The sequence below is a fragment of the Nanorana parkeri genome, unplaced genomic scaffold, assembly GCF_000935625.1.
Source record: "Nanorana parkeri isolate BGI_ZX_2015 unplaced genomic scaffold, ASM93562v1 scaffold471, whole genome shotgun sequence".
Taxonomy (NCBI): domain Eukaryota; kingdom Metazoa; phylum Chordata; class Amphibia; order Anura; family Dicroglossidae; genus Nanorana; species Nanorana parkeri.
This window is the reverse complement of record NW_017306739.1, coordinates 208,358-227,714: the sequence shown is the minus strand read 5'-3', so window position 1 is coordinate 227,714 and position 19,357 is coordinate 208,358. Positions and strand designations below refer to the sequence as shown.

The window sequence follows — 19,357 nt, the reverse complement described above, 5'->3', positions numbered from 1 at the left end:
GGTCTATTCTTATAGATGCCGAACAGCAGTGAGTGAATAGCCGAATGACGCTGAGCGGCATTCGGCTCGGCTGTTCTGCTCGGCCCCTCTGTGGAACCGAGCAGTACAGAAAAATAGTTTAAAATGTAGAAAAAATAAATAGAAAACGATTGTGCAGAGCTAGCAGGGACAGCTAGCTCCGCCCAAATGTTTTCTATTGGCTGGCGGTTCTGCTGCCGTCAAAAAAAAGAAAAAAAACTCTCCTGGGCACTCCGGGAGTCTCCTGCTCCCGACAGCCAAGGAGAGAAACACTGTTTTTTCTTTTTTTTTCTTTATTCTGACACGGAGCCGTGTCAAGATAGAAAAAAACAAAAACATTTTGGCCATAGGAATGCATTGCTAGATTCCTACTTGCTATTTCAATTTACAATAGCCAATAGCAAACTAGCTATTGTACCCGCCCTCTGCTGCTGTCAATCAGTAGTGGTGGACCTGATGGAGAACTGCAGCAGAGGGCGGGTGCAATGCTAGTTTGCTATTGGCTATTGCAAATTGAAATAGCCAATAGGAATCTAGCAATGTATTCCTATGGCCAAAACATTTTATTTATTTTTTTTCTATTCTGACACGGCTCCGTGTCAGAATAAAGAAAAAAAAGAAAAAGCATCCAGCTGTCAGAAGCAGGCTGTCGGCCGGCCAATGGCCGGACCACTCGGCCAGCTTCGGCTTTCAGCATGGCTCAACCGAGCCAAGGCATATGCGTTTGGCTTGACTGAGCTGCTCGTCCAAGTTCGGGAGCTGTACGGGCTATAGTGAATAGTAGAACCGAAGGGGTCCTGGGGCCGAAGTTAGCCGAAGGATCGGCCGAAGCTACGGCTAGATCCTTTGGCTGCTTCGTGAATAGACCCCTGTAATTGATATTTCTTGATAAAAAAACACATCTCTCCATCTCACGTTGCTGCCCAGTGCCCAGACAAGTTGCTTACATACTCTCCTGCCACTGTTCTATGTGTTTTGGGTATTGTCTCTGCAACATGGCACTGTAATGTTTATTTTGGCATAGCAACTCCCTCATCTCTGAAATGTGTGACTTTGAGGTATTTCAGTCCACTCTGTGTTTGGCATTTTATTAAACTTTGTACACAATACAGTGTCGTAGTGAAAACAAGATAAACTATGCTATGAAACTTGTTTTGTCACTATTTGGTCATGTGTATGAAGTTGATGGCTCTATTGCGAATATATACCTTACAGTAGAGTATATGTTGTCTTGGCATAAACTAATAAATACTTTTTATATTTGAAATAGGTTATATTGGGTTGCTGCTGCTGTATGTAAATTAAGGATTTATGTAAAAGTAGACAACATTACAACACATGCAATTTATGTAATGTCAGAATATATTGTCACTGATGCTGTCTCAGAGAATTGTGATATCACATGAAAAGACCCTCTCCCTGATTAGTGGTACTGTTTAAAATATGTTTTTGTATTGGTACATGTCCCCCTCCCAGTGCCCAAATCCCAATGCCCTTTGTTTGACAATCCCTAGACTATTAGCCTTTAGAATGTATTGCAAAGATTCGGTTCTCATTGATATCAGAGGGATTTGGATTAACATTCGAACTTCAGAGCAGTTGGGCGAACGTTCGGTGAAATGAACCCAGGTACATTCAGTTCATCCCTAATGTCAAACAGTCACTAAATGCAAACTACCTCTTTGTATTCAGGGCATTACGCGGCAGCAACCACCTAATGAAAAATAGGTTATTTACAGAATAGTGGGAAATTTCACTTTGTCCCCATTTATTGACCAATTTCACTTACCCATTTATATACTGTACATACATAGGGGGAAATGTATTAAAACTGGAGCAGGCAGAATCTGGAGCAGGTGTTCATGGCAACCAATCAGCTTTTTTCATCAGTTAAGATTTAAAAATTAAAGAAGCTGATTGTTTGCAATGGGCAACTACAGATGCTGTGTTCCCTTCATTATCTTTTGGGTCCACCCCTGGGGATAGCTTGCAGGGGTAACAGTAAGATTACTATTGTGTGCAGTCAGATTGCTGTAATTCACATACAGTTGCATATTTGTTTACCACTGCACAAAATGTTGGCCTGGTAAATGAAACATGACTACTATTTTTCATGACAGCTCAGCAACACTGTGCCAGTGAATGTGTATGATCCTATTAACCATTTCCAAAGCAGAAGTTTCTCATTATTCTGCTCACAATTTGTCCATCCTAAAATACTTTATCATATCAATTTATTTGCTGTTTTTTATATTTTGCATATTTTAGAGGAAAATGTAAAAATGTAATAATTCTAAAGACAAATTTTCCATTTATAATAAAAAGTGAACTGAGTGCTTTATTACAGATGTAAAACAGATAGCTGTACCCTCAAGACCAGTGATTCACACGGCTGGTTGACAATAGAATTTGCTTTCTAAATGTGATAGCGCTGAGCCATTTTCACAGTCTCTGAAGCATGTTCACAGCTAGTGGGCTTTATTAGTGTGCCGAATTAAATTCTCCTGAAGCATCACCAGATGTCTAGTTCAGTAATGTGTGAACAGTTTTTGACCTTCCACCCTAAGTGCTGAATCTCATTAAAAACTATGGCTTAGCAAAATGACTGTTTGTAAACATTACATATAACAATAAACTGTATGCCTCTAAACCAAGTTGAATAATAACAGTAATGTGTCACTTGACACTAACGTTATATGACTTTTAAGTAAATCTGCTTTTGCATGACAATATAAGGTGTTGTGTTTAGCATATTTTTATTTTTATACCAGGTCATAACAAATTAACATTTTTAATCCTGAAAGAAAAAATTGTCACAGTCACAGATTTTATTAACAAGATACATTTTCTGATGAACCCTATGCAGTAACCTGACAAATTACATTCTTAGCAATACACAGACAACAAACTGTTTGAAGCTTCTCTTCCATCATTAAATTGGATGGACCGTACCTTACAGCAATTAGCCTTCTGACCTAGAGACATAACTATTTACTAAGTCATATTTCATAATCTCAGCGAATAGCAAATTTCAACTAAAAAAATTGGTCTGCGTAACATACTGTAACTTAAATTTGCTTCCTTGTTAAATGCAAACTTTATACACTCACTTTAAACATAATTGCCTGTGTGCAGAAAAAAGTAAGAAATAAATATAATAGAGAAAGAGAGACATCTGTGATTATCTTTTCAGTTCAATTTATCTACTGCAGATCACTGGAGCTACATGAATTGCTAAAGGGGTCCTTTGGACCCATTGCCAGTCCACTTCTGTATCCTAAACTCTGTCCCAACATTGGTACCCATTTCACCAAAGCCCTTGACAAGTTCTGCACATCCTTTGTGACCAGAGGTTTGGATGTTTGCCACAAATCACCAATATCTTCCACTGGATAACTTTGGTCTCCTTTACTGGATTACGTACTGTATAAAATAACTGTACTCCTTTTTTTAAATCCTCGAGCCATCCTTGGTGACCAGAGGTCATCGAGGGTATGGGCACTAGGAAATCATGGCTTAATCTGTGCACCACATCATCATTATGTAAGATATTAGAATTAAGTTCAAATACAGATATTATATTGGGAGGACACAATGCTCCTGTAAGGGCATGTGCCATGCAGATTATCCAGATTTGCCATGACTGGCAATTGAAGCAAACCAATTTCTCATAAAAAATAATAAGAATAGTAATTAGAGGTGAAGTTTGGGTTTGCTCCTATCATGTGTTCAAGGGGAATCCTGCAGATTGAAGGTTCAAGTTCAGGGCAAATTTTTGTAAAGCTTTATCTGGGAGGTTGTTTAGACTGTAATGCACTGCATGGCCTTTGAACTAAGTCCAGCAAACTTAGAAGAACTAATAAGTAATAAGTAAGTAATATTAATACTAAAAGGTATACTAATTTCCCACCGCTCTCCATCCTGACACTGCCATGGAGGTACTGGGCACCCAGGAGTCATGAGAAAGTATGTTATCAAGTTTGTTTACATGCTGGCACTGCCACTGATATAATAGTTGCGTTAGCAGCAGTAAAGGGGTTTAGGCAGGGGTAGGCAACCTTGGCTCTCCAGCTGTGCTGAAACTACAAATCCCATAAGGCATTGCAAGCCACAGGCATGACTCCCAAAGGCAGAATCATGATGGGATTTGTAGTTTCAGCACAGCTGGAGAGCCAAGGTTGCCTACCCCTGCATTAGGATAACAACACTCGGAAAGCATTGGAGGAACAGAAGAGGGACAAACTTGTCCATGCTCCAGTGAGGGAGGTGGGCCGTTCAATTTGGTTTCTGCAATCAAATCATCCATATGTTGCAGCTCATTCATACAAGAGATCCATGACTCCAAACTGGGTCCCTGATTTTGATTTGGACTTAAAGGCCGGAGAGAAAAAAAAAAGGAAATTTTAGCTTTAGAAGCAGCAGATTTTCCAGAATGAGGCAAAAGGTTGCTCTTTTCTCCACTGAACTTTGATAAAGTTGCCCAGAGAAGCACCAAGGAGACATTCTCTATCAAAAGAACTTCACATTAGGCATTTTGTGCACAGCTGTTCCACCGACCAACATTTTAGCCTAAGAGTTCTCGACACATTAAAAGAGAGGAGACTCTAGAAATGAGACATACCATATCCACTAACCTGCCATTACATTATTGCAAAGCAGCAGACATAAGCTCTAAAGGTTCCTTGCACATTTCTTTTGTTCAGACCTCTGGGGTCTGAAAAATGGTCATAACACCTATGGCAGGTTGCAAGTCGGGGCCTGCCAGAACGAATAAGGACTTCCCACTTCTTGGAAAGAGCCTTCCCTGTGGTATATTTTTAAGCATCTATTAACAGGGGTGTTCTCAGACACTGGTTGCTACAGTTTTAAACATGTGCAAACTGCTTCAATAAGGACCAGCATAGTATCTATACTCTAAGGAGCTATGTCAGCAGACTGAGTTCATAAACTAATCCAAAAAAGATATTTGAAACTTATCATCCTCAGCTAAATGTTTAGAGGTAACTGTGGCTGCAGAAACATCAGAGACAGACTCTGGAGGAAAAAAGCTTAGAAGTACGCCTTTGGCCTTTACCTTCTGGATTGACTGCCGGGGCCGTAATTGTGCATAAAATCTGACACGGCTGAAGAAGCTTCCCCTCCGGATAATGCAGAGGAGCGAGCCACACTTGAGGGAGCTAGGGAAGAATCTGAGGAGTGTGTGGACTCAAGTCGGGGAAAATAATCCAGGTCATCATCATTACGTCCTTGAGAAAGAATACAGTAAGCAACCCCTGAGCTGTTAGAGGACTGTAAGCTACAGCTGGACTGCACATAGGATTTCACATACTGCAAGTCTGCTAATGTGTGAGAGCACAAAGGAAAACCTAGGTACTCACCTAGCTGCAGAAGCAGGAAAAATGATATGGCTGGAAGTGACTTTGTCACTATTAGGCAGCAGCAAAGACAAACTGAGGTAAAACCCATGACCCTTGCGAGGAGAGCAGTGGCAGGAAACTACTTCATGCTGAAAAGGCAGGAAGAAGCAGTATAACGCAAAATATAGCAACTAGTGACTTAAATCTCCAGAAAATCAACCTTTTCTGTGACAACTATTAGGAGATGCATACAATATTACACCATGTTGATAAAGGGAGAAGCTCCACTGACCACATTAGTAGGCCTGGAAAATACTCAATGGTAAACATGCATGGAACTGAAGAAATAAAGGATAAAGTTATGCAGTTTGACTTTTCTGTCAAATCTGCTGGGCATTGATATCTAGAGGAAACCGAAGGTGGCCACAGACATCATTAATCTGGCCTGACACAGTTGTGTCATCATCTCATTATTTTGGCCCCCATAAATGATTTTTTAATTACAAATTTTTTAATGGTTTTATATATTTTTTATTATTTAAATACATTTTTATTTTACATTAATCTTCAAAACCCTAAAAAAAGTTTAGTCTTTAGATATACTTTCACCATTTTATGATCAAAGGTCATTAATGGTTAGATGCCTAGGCCAATATCAGCAGCCTAAGCATGCATTAGTTAACTTGACAATAATTTATGAGTAATTTGCATGCCTGCAATTTGTTTATAGACATAAACATTTTTACCTAGTATGCTTTTTAAAGAAAATCCCTTCCCTGTTTTTTTCAGGCTGACAATATGCAAAAATATAATAAATAATAAAATACATTTTCTTATTTTTTAAAATGTTAATAATTCAATTTTTGGTACTGTAATTGCATCTGACAATTGCAATAACAAAGAGTTGCACACGCCCACCTTCATCTGCAAACGGAAAGGCTTATGTTGCCAATAAAGCCTCCAGCCTGCATGTGATCATTATTTCATAGCTGACAAAGTGAACATATGATCAACTTTCAGGTTCATTAGAGGGAACTTAAGCTGTCAGTAGGGTTTGAAAGCTGGCAGCTGGGCACAGTGTTTCTTGCTAGCTCTCAAAGAGAAGACATTACTAACATATCCTTAGCATGGGACATCATAATTGCAAGTAGGAAGAGGTTGAGGTCCTTTGCAATTCAGCAGCCTGGCAGACAGGCTTTTCCCAATCCAATATGAATGTGACATCAGGTGAGCCTGTTTTAGAAACAGGGCTGCTTGTTGCCTTAGCTTTCTCCATATATTCCTAAGTGAAAATACTAGGTTACCATAAGTTCCTGTGAGAGACTTTTGCCCTACTGGGCATAAATCCTTTTTTTACCTTTGCTTTCAATTTCAACACATAACATTTTGGGTGTCATAGAATATTACAAGCTTTAATGCCACTCCCAAACAGTTTTGGAAGCATAAAGTGAAAGTCTGCCAATGGTGGATGGGGGAAGTTAGCTATGCAGTAGTGGGAGAAGGTCGGTATATAATGATTAAGCCAGGGATGTTGCTGGGTATTATAAATAACCACTAAATAACCAGGGTAAATGGAGTGATAAACAGGAGATCCATAAGCTAACCAAAATAACAGTGGATGATGGGGTTGCTGACTAGGGATGAGGTTCAGGTTTTCCACTACCATAAGTTAAGGGGAGAATTCTGTGGGTTTGAGATTCACAGTCCTGTTTCGAATAAGCCAGCCTCTTCACGATAAAAGGGGAGGGGGGCACAGAGCAGTCATAGTGTCACTGTATTGGTAGTTGCTCTAGGAAAACACAGGGACAGCTGACAAACTCCATATTGAGAGCTAAGGGTCATTTCGAAAACTGTAATTTAATTCTGATTACTAGCTCTTTGGGAATTTAACCCCTTTACTGCATTTTTTCCTTTTGTTGGTATTATTGAGGGCTTTTTTATCTTTCATTTTATTTTGTGGTTGATTTGAGGTCAGCAGTCATTTTTAGCTGCTGTCTGTTCATAGCAAAGCTTTTTTTTTTTCCTTTAAAAAATGGGCCTTTGTTTTGGGGTGGTGGTATTTCATCGGTAAGTGCAAGCAGCATGCTCGCACTTACCGATGCATTACTTACATTCTCTACATCCCTATACATAAATTAAAAAGTCAGGCATACACCAGTTCAACCTGTTATCCCGAACCTGCTGTTGGGCAATTTAACACTGCTGCATCATCTTCATAATCTTCAGTTTATCTTCAGTTTATTCCTTGCCGTAAAGCCCCAGCCTGTGCTTTTGCTTCAAATACATTTGGGCTTAACCTTGAGTCATCTGCAAGGTCTTAGTAAAATTCTAGTAGTAAACTGTGCTCTCTTTCTCTAGTATATTTTAGCCAATTCTTCTGAAAGTGCCCTGCTGCTGGCCAGTTTTACTCTTCTGGATCATTGGTGGTCTCTTAATACTTATTGATAGCTTGACAGAAATTGGCCAGCAACAGGATGGTTTTGCACCAACAAGGACAGGGACAGCCCCTGTGAACTGCTGGGCAATTGCTACCTGCCGGTCAAAGTGGGCCTTTTGCTGTTTGATGAAAAGGCATGTCTAGCTGCTAAACAACGAAAGAAGGAGCGCTACAACCCTGGAATACTGGGTGTTTAACAGTTAAACAGTTAAAAGATATAGTGTAACTATTGATGCAGACTCACTTTTGGACGGACGAGGTGGTATCTTGCCGTTAATTGTCAGCACGGTTCGCAGGGCGGAATCTGTGGCTGGTCTGTGTGGGAGTGAGCTCCGGGCTGTGGGGCTTTTGTTCAGTCCATGGATGTTGGAAGGTGAATCAAGCCAGAAGTCGTTCTGAGAGAGTGCACGATCTCAGAACGACTTCTGGCTTGACAAAGAGGTACAGAGCCTCGAAACGCGTAGCCACAACGACCACTCCACGGACCGCAAGGTCCCCCAGCCTGTAGCTTACTTTTTAACCTCTTGCATAGCGACCACTGCTCCACTGTCAGAACGGTGTACAGCGGTGCTCCTGCTCCCGATCAGCCGACGAGTGGCAGCCTGGCCAGCTGAGCTCTCATTGCACCTGACGGTGAGCGTCCCACTACACGCACAGTGTACTTCGCCTCAACTGGTCATCCGGCCACAAGATTCACCTTCCAACATCCATGGACTGAACAGAAGCCCCACAGCCCGGAGCTCACTCCCACACAGACCAGCCACAGATTCCGCCCTGCGAACCGTGCTGACAATTAACGGCAAAATACCACCTCGTCCGTCCAAAAGTGAGTCTGCATCAATAGTTACACTGTATCTTTTAACTGTTTAACTATTAAACACCCAGTATTCCAGGGTTGTAGCGCTCCTTCTTTTGTTGTTTCACATTGTCTACAGGGTTCCTCTCCCTGATTTAGGAGCTCGCTCACCCACACGCGGTATTTAAAGTTTTTTATTTATTTATTTGATTATATATATATATAAAATAAAAAACGTTTTTTTAAAGTTTTTTTTTTTTAAGAAAGTGCTTTTAAAGTTTTTTTAAAGCTATTTAAGGTTTTTCCATACTGTCCACACCTGTTGTGCGCTCGCCACTCCCATTGTTTTTATGTCTAGCTGCTAAAACTACCTGAAAAAAACTTTTTGCAAACAGAAATGAATCAGATTGGGGTGCTACTGTTGTATGTAAGCCAAGCTAATTGTTAATTCCACGGGAAAACATACACTACCAGTATAAGCTGTTGCCTGAAAAATATTGAAAAAGGTGTCTGGAGCTCCATCTACTAATTAAAAATGACATCTGAAATATTAATAAGTGCTTTCCACCGGAATAAAAATAAAATGATCTTCAGTCCTGAACATGATTAACTATTAAAGTATACACAAAAAGACTACACGTGCATTATAATGTTTTCCAAAGTAAAATCCCAAGCACACTAAAACATTAAACAGTTTAACATTTAAAGAGAAAGTCCATTATTATGGAAAAAAAATCGTTATGCAGGCAGACCTCAGAGCTAAACTGTATATAACAAGGATGTGACATTGTTTAACCCCTTAAGGACCAAGGCCTTTTTTCATTTGCACCCATGGTATGATCCACATTTTAGGCCTGAAAATTACTTAAAACTTCCAAATATTTTATATTTTCTGAAAGCCAAGACCCTACAGAATAAAATGCTGCAGTTGCAAATTTTTATGTTGCACGACATCAGCGCAACCTATGATCAAACCCAAAAATTTAGTGAAAAATACACTTAAGTTAAATGTAGTACCCCAAAACACTATAAAAACCATTTGTTTTTGACACATTTAAAAGATGAGGTTACAATGAGTAAATAGATACCCAACATGCCTAGGTTAGAAATTGTGTGCGCCCGTGAAACTGTGACAGTACCCCAAAAAGTCTATAGATGACACTTTAAAAGCCCCTACAGGTCATGAGTTTAGAAATATGTGTAAATATTGGCCCTAGAATTATTGCTCTCACTCTGGTGTGTGCGGCAATACCCAACATGTGTAGCACAATCATCATTTTCGTATGTAGGCGCACCCGACGTGTGTTTACGTGACGACGCACGTGCTCCCTGGGGTGGGGGGACTACATTTTTTTTTCTACATTTCATTTATTTAATATTATTTTTTTAAACTTTATTTAAACTTTACTTTAATTGCTATAGTTACATAGTTAGTCAGGTTGAAAAAAGACACATGTCCATCGAGTTAACCCATGTTATAGCATATTGGCAGTGACAAGTACTCTTTAAGGTGATGCTGGGGGTCAAAAGACCCCTAGTGTCACCTTTACACTTGAAATAAGCTATTAAAGTGCAGATCACACTTCAATAGCTTATTGCTGGGCTTCAGGAGTCCATCAAAGACAGCTACGGTACCGGAAGTGACGCAATATGCGTCGCTCCCCGTCCCATAGTACAGGGAGGAAGTCGGTGAACGGACATTCACCGATCGCCTCCCCAGCTTCCAGCCACACCCGGAAAGCCGATTCTGGAGCCGTAGGCGGGGCAGCGGAGCCCAGGAAACAAGGGGTGGCCTGGCTACCCGGATCTTAGAAGTGATCTGGCGGCAGCTGAGCCACCAGAATCAGTTCTACTGTAAAGCCGGCCTTCCACCTCTACAAAACTGAACAGACTCCCGACGGCTTAACCCCTTCAGACTTCATGATGGGATTATCCCTCCATGGGACATGAAAGGGTTAAACAGAAGGAAACCACTGTTTTTATGATCATGTCAGTTTTCAGATGTTTCCCAGCCTATTCCAAAATTCTCATTTTGTTTTTCAGTATGCTTTGTAGTAATAAGATGTTAAGTTAGATCATAGACTTAATACAGTTCCGTGTGAAGGCTAATGTGATATAAATGTTTAAGCCAAGGTGAAGTATTAAAAATGTAAAATAATACAGTTCACAATAACAGTTAAAACACCTGAATATTTTTACACAGCGAGCCTAATAGAATGCTAACACAATAAATTGTGTAGAAATTCACTTCACTTATCCAATGATTTGGAAAGAAATCCCTGTTTACTTTTTTATACCTGGACACAATTGGATAATCGAAGTAAATATTCATACAATATTTTTTAATTATATTTGATTCTTAGTTATGATATGTATTCATTATACTTGTGAATTTCTAAGTGTGGCACTGAAATTACTTTTCTCTATGTGACAGCACTTCAGAAATTACTTTTCTCTATTTGACAGTCCTTGTTGGGCAACAATGGAAAAGTCAGTGCCTATTGTGTGCAAAAACTCTGGGTGGAGCATATGTTTCCACTTCCCCCCACCCCCACCCCCACACTAGTGCCTGTATTATCACTGTGCAGCTAGACAGTTTGGCAGTAGACAATATTTAAAAATTAATTGGAACTAGTAAAATGAAGAGAATTTACTTTTCAGAAATAAAGCTTGTCTAGACGCATGACATTTTCTAGATATCTACAGTTCAGTTTTAAAGTGTATGTAAACTCCATCAATGAAGTTCCATTGCTCCCTCATGGTCTGTTCATGATATCATTAAAACTGTTGTGTTACAGTCGTTCAATAAGTACAAAAAAACAACTTCCTGTACTCTCTACCTGTACTGAATCAGCTACATTATTTCCAACTATTTCTGAGGACCACCCTGTTACAGAGTAGAGAAAAGGAGAGGGGAAGGAATTTTGTAGTCCTTTGTAAGGCCCGGTTCACACCTGGGTGTTTTGTAGCTCGTTCCTACGCTCTGCAAAACGCGCAAACACCGAAATCCCATTATTTTCTATGGGTATGGTTCACACCTGGCCGTATTACAGGCCGTATGAACGCGCTACAAAACTACCTACGCCCAAAGAAGTACAGGAGCTTCTTTGTGGCGTTTTTGTCGCGCGTTTCCATTGGGATACAGCCAAGTAGCCCTTGGAAACGCGCGTTTGTCGTGCGTTTTTTACCACGAATCACGCAACAAACGCGCATATTCAATACGCCTAGGTGTGAACCCAGCCTTAGAGTGACAATGCTCCATGACAGGTCACCGGCTAAAAATAAATGAAACTAAACCTAAAATAAGAAAACCTTTACAGCCACCACACTTAAGGAATAGTACGCTGCAATATATTACATTTTGGTTCTTGGGTTTAGATATGCTTTACACAATTTTACTGGGATTCTTTAACAAACAATAACGTATATTACCACTAATTACCCCTGAATGTATGGGTTGTTACCTGCTGCTGATTGATTCCTTAGGAACAAAAAAATCTTCCTTTGAAAGATAGGCTGCTGCTGTGCCTCCTCCAAAATAATTTTTCCTCAGAAGATGTGCAATCTGATTAGATACAATCAAGGCACCCAAACCAGTTGGAAAACCGAAGATCTTGTAAAATGAAATGGTGACAAAGTCCGGTTGATAGACTGCCAAATCCAAAGGCGAAGTACTGACAAATGAGGCTGCATCTAACAATACAATCCAATTGCCTGGCACTGACACAGGCTTCATTTTCCCCGATTTGATTTTTTCTATCCAAGAGAGTGGATACTTGGTGCCTGAATAGTTGCTTAGTGCAGGATAACAAAAGAGATGTGAAGTGCTGTCATGCTGATTTTCAGTTGTCTTTGTTTCAACCTCTGACAACAGCAGGTCTTCAGGAGCCACTGGAATAGATGGTATATTTAACATTTTCATAGCTCCTCTAATTCCAACCACGGAAGTGTGATTATCAGTAAGGTAACAGAAATGGCTGCCTGCACCATCTGAGCTTGCAGTTGTCCAAGGAAAAATATCTGCCACAAGCTTCAGTGCTGCAGTGCTTCCAGATGTAAAGATAACTGTATAATCATCAGCGGATGTGTTGAAGTGTTGCAATATCCTGTACAAAAGAATTAAAGATTATATTAGTTATTGTTTTATCTAGCATTTGAACAATATGAATGGGAGAAATTCTTATGACCAAACAGTAGCAATCCGAGCAATGGAACTGTACTCAACAAACAATATATTTCAACCTTTCTTTGTATTTTCATCAATGAAAGTTAGGTTTATGTAGATCAAACTAACACTGAAATGTTTCCATATTTATCGACAAGCCCACACACCTTTCGATTTCAATATATTTTTCTTAATTCCTGAAGAGTGTACAATAACATAGCACAGGTAAACCAAACAATAGTATAGTATATAATACAATGTCCATTCTTATGTATGTACAGCTTTATTTTAGCTCTTGACTCGAAGGGCCTGATTTACCAAAGCAAACACACGCATGCCCATAAGCCATATTCTAATATGCGCATAAAAAAAGGCATGCAAGTGCATTTACAAAGCAAACACAAGCATTCGTAAATACGGTTGTGGCCAAAAATAGAAACGCCCAATCTACATACCTGCATGTCGTGCAGCATGCATGTGAAACAATATGGCAAGCGGACAGTGACACGAGAAATCTAAAAAGAGTGTTTAGCATGAAAAAACATATGGGAAACTGACATAAATGATAGGAACACATTGGTATTATAACTATCTAACAGAAAACTTCAGAGAGAAATGCCACCGATATAGTAAATGTACAATTTAGAAATCCCTAGTTTGCAGAGCACTGACAAGTGCTGGTAAATCAGGCCCAATGTCTGTACAGAGTATAACTATGGTGCCCCCATTAAAAAATGTGCTTCTGCACTTATTAATAAATTCAAATGCACTTACATTTTTAGTTCCCCCTGCACAGTCTCACAACTACCTTTTGAGACCCCCCAGTGAAGTCCACCTAATGTAGACACTCAGATGGTGTGACAATGATGTTTCACTGCTCCTTAATTCAGAGTAAAGTTGCCACTCTCATGTAGGCTGTGACTGTTTGCACTACAGTTGGACAAACAAAGTAGCAGGGGCTTGGTTATCAGCATTGTCACTGCTGATTGACAAGGCACCATGTATCATCTCATCATGGATTTATATGCTGACTCTAGTGAGGTGATATTGATGGTGCATGATGCCGCCAAGGCCCATATCTGTTGCCAATCCGAATCGGTTGTGTAAATACGTAAGATTTCGGGACGTCCACCAGGTGAACGCTCCAGGCGACTCTAGCCCCGGGGAAAAGAGTGGGTTGCCTAGTAGTGGCAGTAATGGAAGGTGGGGGGAGATTAGTTTACCATAGTGCTTGGTATTATCCCACACTCTGAGGGTATAGTTCATTACGAGAGTGAGAGTTTTTGGGCGCGCTCTGGGAGAGCTCTGACTGAAGTCGGGGCGCAATATGCACTTTCCAGATCCACCCACAATGGTCCTAGTGGGGATGAGCATAAACAAGTTATGGGGGCTATCTGAGCAGCCTGGAAGTATTTGTGGAAGTTTGGCAGACCCAGGCCGCCTTGTTTCTTATGAGAGCACATCCACTGAGTGAATTGCTAGAACTTTTTTTTTTAAATGAGTGTAGGGCGTTTCCCGGGATTGCTACAGGCAAGGTCCTAAAGAGGTACAATAGTTTTTTTTAGTTGGATTTTGTCGGAGGAGGTGTGCCAGGGGTTCTATCGCTAGGACAAACAGGATTGGAGACAAGGGGCATCCCTGTCTCGTGCCCTGGTGGATATCAAAAATTGTGGAGAGGAACACTGGAGGTATCTTACTGCAGCAGAGAGGTTGTTATACAAGGCGTCTAACCGCCTTAGGAGAGTTGGGGGGAATCCCCATTTTACTAGGATATAATACAGTAGTCCGAAGAGACGTTATCAAAGGCCTTTTGGATGTCTAGGGATAATAACATGCCTGGGAGTTTGGTCTTCCGCATGGCATGTATCAACTGAATGATCTTCCGGGTGTTATCCATGGCCTGGCGATGGGGTACGGAGCCCACTTGGTCCCTGTGGATTAACAATTCCAGGAAACAGTTTATCCTGTTGGCCAGGATTTTAGAGAGTAACTTGATGTCTATGTTTAATAGCGAGATGGGCCTATAATTGTGCGAGTCTGTGTCATCTTTCCCTGGTTTTGCAAGCATTACCACCTGGGCTGCCAGGGAGGAGGGATGCAACTTCTGGCCCTTGGACAATGGACAAATGGTTGAATAATGTCACTAAACGGGGAGATATGATATCAGATAATTTTTGGTAATATAGCGCCGTAAATACGTCTGGTCCCGGGGATTTAGCGGGTTTAAGTGTTTTGATAGCCACCAAGACCTCTGACTCTGTGATCTCAGCCTCCATCTTTTCCACCATAGACCCGGTTAAGATATTGGAGGGGAAGCCCGTGAACAGGGATTCTGCCCTATGGATGTCGAATTGGGGAGGTGGGCTATATAGCTTGCGCAGGATGTGAGCAAATTTGGCGACTATGTGAGATGGGTTCGCCGTCAAGGACCCATTCGAAAGCCAAAGTTTGATGGGCTTAGCTCCCCTGGGCTTTGCGATTTGCCAACAGGGAGCCTGGTTTGTGCGATCGAGCGTAAAATGACCTGTTTGCCCACCTGATTTGCTTCTCAGCTTTATCATTAAGAAGAAGATTCAGTTCCACTTTAACGGAGTCACTTGTCGGCGCAATGTAGTGGAAGGAGTAGCTTTCCAGGCTGATTCGAGGCTCTCCAATTCAGCATACAGAGTCTGGATCTTACTTTCGCGTTCCCTCTTTCTACGGGAAGCGAGTTGTATAAGGTCTCCCCTAAGCGTCGCCTTGTGGGCTTCCCACAGGGAGACCGGTGAGACAACTGATCCTCCATTCTCTGAGAAATACCAGAGAAGATAGCCACGGACCAGTGCCGCTGAGTCGGCGAACGTGAGCAGTGAGTTGTTCAGGCGCCAGGTGTAAGAGGCCGGGCTGGAGGATAAGGACGTGCAGTCAAGGAGAATCGGGGAGTGGTCAGACCAGGGAACGGAAAGTATTTTGGCCGAATATATTCTGGGGAGAAAGGGCTGAGATGTAAATATATGGTCTATGCGGGAAAAAGTATTGTGAGGGTTTGAATAGAACGTGTAATCCCTAGTGGTGGGGTTCTTTTCCCTCCAACTGTCTATCAGTGCATGTTCTGATAAGAGGGAGTTGAAGAGGGCAACGTCACCATGATCTGGGGACAGAGACGCTGGGTTGGATCTGGAAGAGCGCCTATCTAACTTGTGATTGAGGACCATGTTGGAGTCTCCCATCACTAGCAGGGTGCCCAACCTATGTTTCTCAACAACTCCAAGAAGGTGAGTGAAAAAGTGAGTTTGTCTCGAATTTGGAGCATAATAAGAGACAATTGTAACGTCCATATCCATGAGTGTACCCAGTAACACCAAATATCTACCCGTCGTATCAGCTATTTCTTTGGTACAGGTGAAGGGTGTGGATCGGTGGAAGGCCAGGAGGACTCCCATTATCTTCTCCCGAAATGTGGCATGGAACACCTGTGGATAGGCCTTATGCAGGAATTTAGGCCTAGAGGTATCAGAGAATTTAATTTCCTGTAGTCCCACAATGTTTATTTTGCGGGACGCATACTAACTAAAGGCCTTCTTACGCTTACAGGGTGAGTTTAGGCCCTGGATCTTATGCGTTAAAATCTTATATGAGGACAGCATTGTGGAGGAGGGTTTGGCGAGTTATCCTGATGGAGGCACGGCTGAGTTGGAGCAGGGGAAGTATAGCTGGTAGTTGGTGCTGGAAACTGTAGCTCCAGTACTCACTTGCGGGTGTGCCCCAGCTGTGAGTGATCATCCCATCACCTGGTGCTTCCTAGGAGGGTATTTAGGCCCTCCCTGCAGTCAGGAAGCTGGCTCAGTATTGTGTCGCCTGCCCCTGACTGTCTCCCGTGTCCTGTGCCTTGAAACCTGTAACCCTGCTACCTGAACCCTGCTTTCTAGCTGCAAACCCGTCAATGACCCGGCTTGTTACCTGACCACTCTTCTTGGATCCTGTTCCTGTACCGCGCTGCCCTCCTGTTAACGACCCGGCTTGTTACCTGACCACTCTTCCTGTGTTCTGAGCCCTGCTATCTATCTGCAGTCCGTAGCCTTGTTCCAGTTTGCTGTTGCCCCTGGCTGTAGGTGTGTTTGTTCCAACCGTGTTTTTGTTACTTCACTGCTAACCTGTGGGGGTTGATGGGGTTTGTAGTTTTGTTTGCTGTGTAACGAATAAACCTTGTGCATAACCTCATCCAGTGTGGCCACACTAATTTGGTCTATCTGCGTGGGTACCTGCATGCGGTGTGGGGACACCCGTGCGCGTTACCCTGACATTTACATTGCGGAGGTTAGTGTAACTGTAAACTCCCAGGTGCCCAGGTGGGCTCAGGTGGCGAGTGTGATATGGCTCCTAATGCAGTATATATACAGTGGACCAGTTATGACTTATAGAAAGAAAACTGCAGTTTAACCCTGGGGCTGCGCATTATGGGCTTAATACAGCATATACTTAGCAGGTTAGTTATAACAATAAAAGAAAAACAGCAGCTTTTCCCTGGAGTTGTACATTGTGGACCTAGTATAGTATATGAGTAGCAGACCAACCCTAACAATAAAAGGAGGTCTGCACTGCAGCTTATTCCCTGGAGTTGCACATTATGGATCCGATACAGCGTATACATAGCAGACTAACCATATCTAGAAAAGAAAAACAGCGACTTATCCATGGAGCTATACATTATGGACCTAATGCATCTAATACATATCAGACCAGCCATAACTGTGAAGGGGGGAAACAGCAGTTTTTCCATGGAGCTGCACAATAAAGGACCCAAGACAGCACATATGTAGCAGACTGGTCATATCTATAATAGGAAAAACAGCAGCTCTTCCCTGGATCTGCAACTTAAGGACCTAGTATAGCAGAGATATAGCAGTTCGGTCAGAACGGTGAGAGGAAAGTTTAATAGTTTATCCCTGGGGCTGCACAGTATGGAAATCTTAATGAGGAAACCCAATCAGGTCAAACAGTGTATACAGGCCTCTGGAACCAGTAGTGGAACCACATATCTATTTCTAGGAGACAAACATTTCAGGGACGGTGGTCTCGTGGAGGCTCTGAGGTGGAGGGTGAGGGTTGGTCCAGGTTCAGTGGGATCGCTCACAGCAGTCATGAGGTTTCGGTGGGATCAACCGCCAAAAAGAAATCCGGATAACAACGCTGAGTACTCAGCCGTGGGATTCCTCCTGGGAATGTTGAGTTCCTTGCTGACTTCCAACACGCTTTCGGCGGGGGCCGCGGGCCAAGCTTCTTGGCAGGACCTGTGATGATGTGATTATCGTCTGTGATGATGCGGTGTCGTCAGTTGTAGCGACTCCAGCAGCGGGCCGGCTTTCTCTGGAGTGGCGAATGAGTACGGGCAACTGTCGTAGGTGAAGAAGGCTTTTAGGGGGAAGCCCCATTTGTATTTAATGCAGTGGTGCATCAAGGCATTCAGGTAGGGCTTCAGGGCCTTCCGTTTCTGTAATGTTTGTGGGGCCAGATCTGAGTATACGTGATATTTGAAGCCTTGGAAGGTGAGGTCACAGCGTTTCCAGGCTGCCTCATGATCTCTTCCTTGGATCTATAGAAAGTTGTTTTAGGGATCACATCCCACGGAAGGGACAATCCGGTTTCCTGGCGCCCAGGGCCCGATGTATCCGATTCATATCCATACTGTCCATCGGGTAGAAATGAGCTCCTGGAGCCGTTACCGTAGCGGTGAGGTCCTCCATGTGTTTGGGAACGCCCCTTAAGTGGAGATTACCACATCTATTCCTGTTCTCCAGGTCCTCCAGTTTTAGGAGAGTGGTGGATAAATCAGACTTGACTGAGTCTAAGTCTTGTTCGTGGGAATCCACAATTGTGACCACGTCGTCCATTCTATACTCAATGTCGTGGAGTCTGGAGCCCAGTTCTTTGATGTCACGAGATAATTGTGTTGCTAGTTTGTCGGTGGCCGTTCGTAACGCCTTCTGTAGTAGGATCTTAAAGCGATCCATTAGGTCAGAGTCGCTACATACTGTCTCCGGTTGGTGGCATGGCACCGGAGAGGAGGTACTTGCATTTGAGGAATGGCCCGCATCTACTACTGACTCCTGTGAGGAGGGCTGCGTGTCCGGCCCAAGGGGTGACGCACCATCTTGGTTGGAGTGCGCGTCCAGGCCTGGAGTGTTCGCGCCACGGGAACAGTTGTAAGTATTGTTACTGTTCTTGCCCATCACTAGTCACCACCAGATCTGGAGGGTTTGCGGCAAGTTTGGTGGGTACTGGAGCAATAGAAAAGCATCCTATAGTGTGAAGTTCGTGTCCGGGTGTAGCGGAGCCAAATTAGGTTGCGGCCATCTTGGTTGGCTGCTCACTAGCGCCCCCCGCCCCCTTGTCTTTATTCAACCTTACCTACTATGTTATATATAAGTGTACTTATTTCCCTAAATACTTTAAGATTGCGTTGGCAGTTTTTTGGAAAGGAGGGGAGAGGTCCACTTTAAGAAAATGACAACAATATCTTTCTATATAGACAAGATCTGCACATAATGTGTTATTTTTTTATGTGAAGTTTCTTGAGATATATTATTGAATTTGAATCACAAGGA

At 42.4% G+C, this 19,357-nt stretch overlaps 1 protein-coding gene across 1 annotated transcript in view; it reads right to left on the bottom strand.

Moving 5' to 3' along the window:
* MOCOS (molybdenum cofactor sulfurase) overlaps positions 1-19,357 on the bottom strand; it is a 314,243-nt gene that overhangs the window by 192,295 nt on the left and 102,591 nt on the right. Inside the window, exon 4 of the mRNA XM_018560663.1 lies at positions 12,073-12,714. Within this exon, the coding sequence (XP_018416165.1) occupies positions 12,073-12,714 (642 nt within the window). The remainder of the gene's footprint in view (positions 1-12,072; positions 12,715-19,357) is intronic.